The sequence below is a fragment of the Poecilia formosa genome, unplaced genomic scaffold, assembly GCF_000485575.1.
Source record: "Poecilia formosa unplaced genomic scaffold, Poecilia_formosa-5.1.2 Scaffold475, whole genome shotgun sequence".
NCBI lineage: Eukaryota > Metazoa > Chordata > Actinopteri > Cyprinodontiformes > Poeciliidae > Poecilia > Poecilia formosa.
In genome coordinates, this window is record NW_006800414.1 from 105596 (window position 1) to 115514 (window position 9919).

General features: G+C 39.2%; 1 protein-coding gene across 1 annotated transcript in view; it reads left to right on the forward strand.

Moving 5' to 3' along the window:
• The first annotated feature begins 8759 nt into the window (after positions 1 to 8759).
• Positions 8760 to 9919, forward strand: part of LOC103156344 (dual specificity protein phosphatase CDC14A-like) — a 13356-nt gene continuing 12196 nt past the window's right edge. Inside the window, exon 1 of the mRNA XM_007578344.2 lies at positions 8760 to 9343. Within this exon, the coding sequence (XP_007578406.1) occupies positions 9307 to 9343 (37 nt within the window). The 5' untranslated portion in view covers positions 8760 to 9306. The remainder of the gene's footprint in view (positions 9344 to 9919) is intronic.

Genomic DNA, 9919 nt, shown 5'->3' on the forward strand with positions numbered 1-9919 from the left:
GAAAAACAACCGAAGCGTCTCTGCCTTCCGCTGCATGGATGATGAAAACCACTGCGTGGTGATTTTGACGCTCAGAACGGATGAGTTGTTTGGATTCCTCCTCCCGGACGGTGCGGACGGCGGAGGATTCAGGCGCAGGAGAAGGCAGGGTGACGTCACCATGCAGACAGATGCTCTCTCTCACACACACACACACACACACACACACACACACACACACAGCTTCACCTCCTCCCTCTCTTTGCCCTTGAGAGCAGGCCTCCACTACCGGTTGAATCCGTCCTGTAGCAGTGATGCAGGATGCTGCGTCCCGTTTTACTGGGTCAGGTTGAGAGAGGCATGAAATGGACACTTTGAAGAAACATGCTGTTTCTTGATGTTAAAGTTTATTTGCTGTTTGTGTGCCTCAGTAAGCTTTAAAACAAAACATCTTGTGTTTAAAAAATGGTGAAGATGTCAAAGTTGGATAAAAAGCTGTATCTTTGTGAGAGAAGCATAAAATGGAAACTTTGAAGAAACTTGTGCTGCTCTTGAATGTTCACATTCATTTACCGCTTGTCTACCTTATTTACCTTAAAGTAAGTAAAATATTTAACTAGCTCAAAACAAAATACTGCACTGGGCTATAAGCCGCTGGTATCTCCGCAGCTCTCGGTTTTTCACAAGGACGCAGCAGAGGGCAGCAGAGGGCAGAGTTCTTAATAAATCTGCTGGGTTTATCAAGGACGCAGCCCTCCGTCTCCAACACCGAACCATGGATTCGTTCACGCTGACCTGACGTGCAGCGGCTCTATTTCCCTCCTGTACTACCAGATCGATAACCTTCAACTTAAAAGCTGCATCATATGAACTTCTTCGTGTTGTTTCCATGATGAGGGGGTTTGAGTTTGAATACATTTCTCCGTCGTGCCTGCTGCTAGCATGTGCTTTCTTCTTTGATTTCCAATTTTGACTTCCAATGATTCACTTCCTGCTAAGAAGCCCCCTGGTGGTTGAAGAAAAATCCACAGAAAAGCCGCACCGGGCTACAAGCCACATGGTTCAAAGCGTAGGAAAAAAGTAGCGGCTTATAGTTAAAAAAATACGGTATTTAATTTGCAAGGTAAATATTTAGCTTACAGTTTTTCTCGGTTGCTTCGGTGCATTTCTCAGAACAGAATTTAATTTATCAAACTGCTTCAACACTCTTCAAATCACTGCATCACTTGCGCATTTAAAAAAAAAGTAGCTTCTTATCTTATTTCGTTCAACAAGTTGCAAACGACAGACAAATAAGAAAATGTATATAAAGGAGTCACAAGCCAAATCCTCAACAGTGCTTAATATAGTGCTTCATCTAAAACATGTTAAACTTGTCAGGAGGCTGGATTTTGGGTTCTGTGTGGGGTTTGCCTTCCTGAGTGTCCTCTAGAGGGAGCCAATGAGCCGCTGTGAAGGATGGATCTGCTGCACATCTCGCACACCTGCGATTCATCTGGGCTCATCAGCCAGAGGATAAGAGGAGTTTGTTGCCAGTCCCTTGACGCCTCAGTGTTAGCCTTTATGGTATTCTCCCTGACACCAAGACGCTTCCCCACACGGGACGGCTTCAGGCTCAGTCTGCCTTCTCCCCCTACAGATTCTTCCTCCATGCCAACATACCATTCCAAACTCCTGGCTCCCCGATCTCCCAGACTGAAGACTTACATTCATAATCATCTTTGTACAATAAACTTTATCTTTTATCACCTACCTCCTGAGTGTGTTCTGCATGTGGGCAAAGAAAATACCCAAAACCATGACAAAACTCTTGTCCATTAATACAATGCTCTCATCCAGAGCTCAGAGAGGAGGAGGGGTGCAACAAACGGCATATATGGATTCAACATTGATCAGATGTTGGCATTTCAATCACTGGAATACAACCACAAAACAACATTGATTCAATGACATCTCTTCAACATTACTTGGCTAGAATTGGATGATTGATGGTTGATCCACCATCAACTTCAACCAAAAATCAATCTTTCTGACCATAACTCAGCCTTGAACTTCCATCCCTTGCTAGCTGGGCTGTGAACTACATTGAACATGTTTGAATGGAAGAGCAAATTAATTAAAGTTCAAAAGTGCATTTTGTCTTTCTTCAGGTTAGTTTGATATTAAAAAATGCTTAATGAGTCAAAACACCTGAATGTGATGAACAAAAATGAAATCATGGTCTCTAATTTGTTTCAAAATTAGCAACATGATTTTATCTGATGACTGTGGGCTGAACCAGAACCAGTTCAGCCCACAGTCTCATAATATCACTACTTTACAGTGCCTGGGTTAGTTTCAAATACTGTCTAATTTAATCTGGAATATTAAATATATGTTTATAAGAAGAAAATATTTTGCTATATGTTTTTATTACTCCAGATCTTTCTCAAATCTCAGAGTAAATTTAGACAAAACATACTGCTTTGCATAAATGAACAGAACAGTTCTGATTGGACAAACTGTACCTGTTAGAGTGACTTCCCAGCAAAAGTGTTTCATTTTGACAAGATCTTTGGAACACTCATCTCTCTTCCTCTTCTGCAGTGTTGCTGTCCTTCCATTCCTCCAAGAGGTTTTCTGTAATGGGACATTTCATCATAAATAGCTCCTGGAACAGATCTTTGTACACTTCTCTGGGATGTGAGGCTTCATGTAATGATAGAGCGGCTGCCCTGCTGAGAGTCAGACCAGAACTTGATGATGTGGGGCTGATTGAAGATGCCTGCAGCCACATTTTAAATATGCTGTACTTCTTTTCTTTTTGTATTTATGTATTCTGTTTTCAGAATCTGGTAGAATTGGGAACAAACTCTGGGTTTTGGCAGCACAACATGAGAGGAGCTGATGGGAAAGTTTAGTGACACTTCAGTGTGTCACCACTCTGACACATTACTTCAGCGAGTACTCATTAAATGTGCCAGAAGCTCCAATCTCCAACCACATGATCACATGAAGCTAACGACTGAGCCGTTAGCTTCACTTCGTTCAGAAAAATCAATAAAGTCCTTTTTCTCGGGTTTGGCACCAAAGAAGTGAAAGCTTCTTCAATCATAACGGAGGTTCAAGTATCTTTTACTGAACATTTCTGTTCAGTCTTCATTGAGCAAAAAACGACAAAAGATGATGACAACTGCACAGCTGGTCGTAACATAGCAACCAAAATCAATAGTGACAAAAGAAAAAACTAGATCCTGTTAAGCATTCTTCAAAATAAATCATACTTCATATTTCACTTCACCTTTTTATAATTATATGCAATCATGTTAGATTTTGAGACTAATAATTGTAAAATATGCTTATATAATATGGAAATATTTATTATTAAAGGTCATTATTATATATGTTTATTATATGTGGTTATGTTTATTCAGTTAAAAATGTTAACTACAAAAAAACATAACTCACCTCCAAATCATAGTGCAGCAAACAGAGCGGGGTGTTCGGCTCCCGCTGTCTTTTCTCCAAAGACTTTTATTTTTGCTTGGTATTTTATCGCCTAAAACGAGTCCACAAACTATCACTACTGCTTCTACATTGTCATTTGTGTTTGGTTATTCTAAATTCATGTATGCTATGTTGGAGGTTTTACTAGATTTTCTTCTGGAACTGAGATGTTTGTGACAGGTATCAGTTTGTGTGGTGTGTTGCTCCTATCTGTGTGGCTGAACAGGAACTGATCGAACCTGTTGTACTTTTATTGGCTCGTGTCGTGTGTGGTCACAGAGGTTTGGAAAATCAGCCGACAATTCTTAAATGGTGTCATGTGAACCAGACTTAAGACTCCTCTCTACTGCCCTAACATTTCCATATCCGTTTAAAATAAGATACAGATGCACAACAAAAATTTATATTTTACTTTCGTGAAAATTTTAACTCACAATAACGACTAGCGGGAGCCCTGAGCTTGTTTCTCTGCAACGAGACGGTCCCATCAGGGAGTGATGGGAGACAATGACACCCGAAGTGTTGCTTATATCCACAGCCTGCTGGGTCTCTAGTGGCGAAGCAGTTTGAAGCTTCATTGCCTCATTAGCAGCCGGTCGCCACATGTTACGCAGAGCGGCTTGTAATGTTTGACTCACCTACCGGTCCGGGATAAATCCATCCTCCTGTCTCTTCTCTGGGCCTTTTCCCCTTTACAAAGAAACTTTCCAAAAACACCTGTTCTGTTTCTTACTCATTTTGCTGCTTGTGGGCTCAGTGTTGGCGTGCAAGACATAACCAAGAGAATCCAGTTAAAGGATTTTCAAAATAAAAGATCCTCCAGACTCAAATAATACATAAAACAGAAATATTTTATTATTTCTTCCGCGGCCCGGTACTGATTGGTCCACGGACCGGTGCCGGTCCGCAGCCCGGGGGTTGGGGACCACTGGTTTAAAGCACCAGACAGTGAGTCAAGTCAAAACCCACTTCATCATCTAAATGGACACTAGAGGGCAGTCTTTTCCATGAAGACTTCGGTTTCCTGCTGATGATAGCATTGTCCCAATACTCCTCTGTGTGTGGAATGAAACACTGAAAACAGTTTTCATTGGTGAGACAAGCAGCAGTGTGGCAGAGCTAAGAGACCATGTGCCCTATTGTTGGGCTCAATAAAGATTGGCTTATTCTCACTTTCCACTTTCCACTCTTGGACAGGTGTCCTCTGGTGTCCTCAGCTCATTCCCTCCCTTCCTGGGTATAATCTTATGTCTAATTGGCTAACTGGAGCAGCTAAGACCAGAAATAGGGCTGTGTCCCATGGAGGAACATCTATGTCTGACTACGAGTGTTAGACTTTAGCATTAAATACAGTGCTGGTCAGAAGCTCACAAACACTCAGTGTCATTATCAGTCTTGGATTTATTTTGTGCATTTTATTATGAATTTCTGTCTCTTTTTTTCTTTTTTTAATCTCTTTTTTCAGGGTTAGGATGGTCATAATTCATATTTCTGACCTCTATCTAAGAGTTTGTGTAAATTACACTGTTAAAAAAGTTACTGTAAAAATTACAGTAACTGACTGGCAGCAGGGTTGCCAGTCAGTTACTGTAATTTTTTACAGTAAATTAATTACAGTAACTTTACAATAACCTTGCTGTAATTTTTTTAACAATAACCTTACTGTAATTCTGTTACAGTTTTACTGTGATTTTATTGTAGGGTTATTGTAATTTTATTATAATTCCACTGTAATTTTATTGCAGTTTTACTGTAATTTTTATTACTATCTTACTGTAATTTGATACTGTAATTTCTTTAAAATAGCACAGTGATTATATAACATGGTTACTGTGATTTCATCACATTTTTATCATAATAAAATTACAATAGTCCTGTAGTAGAATTACAACGAGTTGTCATTTTACAGTAGTTCATAAAACTGCATACTTTGCTAGCTTTTAAAAGTTTAGATGTGAAATTGCAACTTAATTTACTAAACTCTCAAAAGTGTTTTATTTTTCTAATTGAAAAAATACACATATATATTTTAAAATTGTTTTATTTTATTGTCAATTTAAATCTGACAAACTGAAGAAAAACATAATATAGTATTTTGCAGCAGCAACTTTTGATTGTTACATAGAGTCAAAGTATTGCAACCAAAGTGAAAAATACTCTGATCTAAAAACATAACTGATACATTTACCCTAATTGGTTATATTACATTAAATACAATTAATTAAATAATCTTTATTAAAACAAAAGTGGCCAAACGTAAAAGTTTCCAAGCAAACTGCATGTCAAAGTCATAAAACAATGTTTTAGCAGCTTTTCATGTAAAACTTGCGGTCAAACTTCTAAATGTTTGTCGTTTTCTTCCTTTGAAGGGAAGGAAAAATTGTAAGAAAATTATAGTAACCCTACAATAAAATCACAGTAAAACTGTAACAGAATTACAGTAAGGTTATTGTTAAAAAAAAATTACGGAAAGGTTACTGTAAAATTACTGTAATTTCTTTACCGTAAAAATTACAGGAAGGAAGGGATCCAGCAGTGTCAAATATTGAAGTTACTTTATTTGAACCCCAACAGCACATCTTAAACATTTGGGCAAGTTTAAGACTTAATGAACAACCAAGCAAAACCAACATGGATGAGTTCTGAGTTGGACTCAGTCCTGAACTTCTCCAGAAATCATCAACGGGTTGCTAGAAAATAAAGAAAGAAAAACATGTTTTAATACACGATATAAACAGCACATTAAACTGCATTTATGTCAGTTAAAGACAGACAAGATGAAAAGGAAAGATTTAGTGGACAGGCACTCTCTATGACCTTCCTTCATTGTAGCTGTCCTCCTGTCTGTCTGTTAGAAGTGGACAGGACAGATACAGAGAGACAGGCAGAGAAAAAGACAGACAGGGAGAGAGATGGAGTAAGAGAAGTGATTATGTGTAAATGTGTAATTTTACCATATTAAAAGTTCCGCTAGAAATCCATGAAGGAGGAGAATGGAGACACACAGGTTCACTGCTGTCCAAGTGTTTTGCATAAGTTGTCCTGTTGGTTTTCATGTCATTTTTCCGTTTGCAGCTTTTGTTCTTCTTTCTGGATTGAGGCCTATGAATCACCTAGAAACAGATGGGAGACTTTTCTAAACACCCTTTTTGTTTATTTAAGTACATATTACATTTTTAGATTAAATGCCTGTGAACTACCAAATATGTTTTGTAAAAGCATTACTGAAATAGTCCAATTCCATACACAGATACATTCCTCTGTCTCTATCCATATACTATGTTTGCAGACAGAGACACCTTGTGTACCTTCTGTGCCTCCATCTGTAGACCTAAGGATACAGTGAGATGGAAATATCTCACTATGTCTTCCATCCATTAGTCTATGGAAAGAAGGATGGAAGTTACAGTGAGACACAGACAATTGGAGTATCTGGGACAGTAACCCCCCACAAGATGCCACCCTGGGCGGTTGCCCACGTCGCCCATAGCAGAATCTGGCATTGGCTGATTAATCACAATTAATCACTATGCCTAACTTTGTGCAAGCTTCTCTTGCTGTGCCAGCAATGTAAAATCCAAGCAATTATCTTTCACTTGTAGTCTCCCATACTCAACGGCAACTAAGAGAAATTTACTCCACTACACATGAATACAAATGGTACCAAACTTGTTCAAGAGTCAACTGATAGATAAGATCTATTTTATTAGATCTATTTAATTTTCTAGTTCTTGGATGCCCCACCCCAGGCACAAGCAGGGGGGGGTATAGAGGTGCTTTGAGCACCTGCCCCTTTTGCTCCTTGCCCTCAAGTGCCCTTTTGGGTTTTTTGTTGTTGTTGTTGTTGTTGTTATTAGTATTTCCTAATCCCTCTGACACATAGCATGTACTAAATTTTTTATTTATTTATTTTTTTTTTTTCTGTCCTAGAATGCGGTAAGATGTGCCCTTTTTTTTTTTTTTGAGCACCTGCCTCTTTGGTGGTCTCTGCACAGCCCTGCCCCACCCTTTTATGATACCACCAAAGGCAACTGCCCATGAAGCCCATATCAAACATGCACATTCTCAAAAAATGTTTTGTTACCTCAAAGCAACTATGCTGGCTTAAAAATGGTCCTCTACATTTATTTCCTGTGGTGAGGCGACACTCAATTGTTGTCATCCAGTCAGCGAAGACCGGTGTAATTCGTGCACATGAAATTGCGGGCTAGTAAACTAGATGTGCACAACGTTGGCTAAAGACCCAACACAAGAAAGTTGAAACTGTTCAATTCTTGTTGCTGTCTGCTGTCGTGGAAAAAGTATTTTACTGTTCGTTGCTCCCCGTGTGTGACGTGCTGCTGTGAACTAGAAGTGGTCCTCAACATTTTTACTACCACGGACCGGTCAAGGGGGTGTGCAGTAAAATTATTGGAGATTTTTCTGGATTATCCTCTGGAATCGGGATGTTCGTGACTGGAATCGGTTCGTGTGGTTTGTTGCTCCTGCCGTGTGGCTGAACATGAACCGATCGAACCTCTTGTACTTTTATCAGCTCTGTGGTCACAAAGGTTTGGAGAATCGGCCGACAGTTCTTAAATCTTGCCGTCTAAACCAGACTTAAGACTCACAAGCTCACTGCCCAAACGCTCTGACTCTGGTCGCTATGGTAATGTTTACATATCCCTTCAAAATAAGATACAGATCGTGAAAATTTTAACTCACGATGATGACTAACGGAGCCCTGAGCTTGTTTCTCTGCAACGAGACGGTCCCATCTAGGAGTGATGGAGGCAATGACACCCGAGTTGTTGCTTATGCTCATGGTGTTTGGTTTCTACGTGATGAAGCAGTTTGAAGGCTTCATTGCCTCATTAGCGAGCTGATAAACACCACCAAAACCATAAACATAATGGATTATGAAGTCTCTGCAAACAAAATTTTAGACTAGACATAAGACAGGTAAAACATCCAAACTCTCAGCTAGGACTTTTATGAGTATTGAACTCATTTTAATTTATAATGTGGATTTTTGATTTATTTCTTATTGCAACAGGCTTACATACATCTCAAATTGTTTTGACAGCCTAAGCAAACGCTGGATTTTGAAATGTTTAGTTGGATAACCTAGAAAAAAAATACTCTGTAATCACCATGAACACTTGTGACTGAGCTAGCCCCATGTGAAGCTCACAGCTATGGAGCTCAGACTGTTGGCACCCTCAGGTGACAGAAGAAAAACGCCCCAGGCCAGCTGAACCAGTCTGAGACTGGAAGTTATCAGAGGTTGCTTAGTGATGCACAAATGTAGAAACAATGTTATGAAAGAATTAATATCAGCTATTACATAAAGGAAAAGGGATTACTGCAAAAGCATGCTTAAACTGTTCATCTACCCAGCCCTGCTGGGCTCTGGGAACTTGCATGTCAGTGTGTGTGAATGTGTGTGTGATGTGTGAGTGTGTGTGTCCTAGCAGTGCAGATCAGCAGAGAGATTAGCGTTTCCTCAGTGTGTGGACAGCTTGATGGAACGTTCTGGAAAGCCTTTCAGCTGTAGGAAACTGGAGAGAAGACAGAATCCTGAAGTTCTGACTTTCTTCATTTGAGCTGAACAGAAGGAACCAAACTAAAACCAACTTCAGGAGTTGCTACAGTCAGTAGTGTCAGTACTGGATCCAGACAGAGATAACGCAGTGGGATAACGGATCATGCTCCTCCCCTGTGGACGCCCAGGCTTTTGGACACATTACAAGTGGTGTCATATCAGCTAAATCAGACCCAGAAATAATCCGTTTTATTTTACAGTGAAACAGAGGCTTGGTCAGACTCCACTGAAAGCAACACTTCAAACTCACTGGTCAAATGGCAGAGGAATACGAACAGGCAGAATTTATCAAAGGTAAGTTCAGCAAGAGTATTCATTTTGTATCAAATAATAATTATTCAATGCATAAACCTCACATCCATCATATTTCAGCAATAGTAATACAACCTGCATCTGTTTTAAGCTGCACACACAGTTACTAACATATATAACATATATTACCTTTTGATATACTTAGAACTAGTTGTTTGTCACTGGAACTTTTCTGGAAGAATAGGACATTCCACCAGAACATTTATCATTTATGAATGAATATGACAGTAAACGCTACTTGTTTATTCTTATTAGATTTAGATATTGGTAAAAAAAAAAAATATGGAGCTGCATAATAGTCAATCATTCAATTTTAAGGTGACCACTTTTCATTTTCTGTAATTCCTTTTAGGAGAATTTTCACAAGTTCCAATGTTTTATTCAATGCTGTAATATTTACAGACTATGGGCTGGAAATTGCTTAAAAAATTATAGACAAAAACATGTTACAACTCCTTAAAGGTCAGCCTTTACTTTCTGAAATTTATCGTAAAAAATGCATGACACCTGGATCAGGTAGGGACTCTGAGGGGCCCATCACGTTCTGTCAGAGTTCAT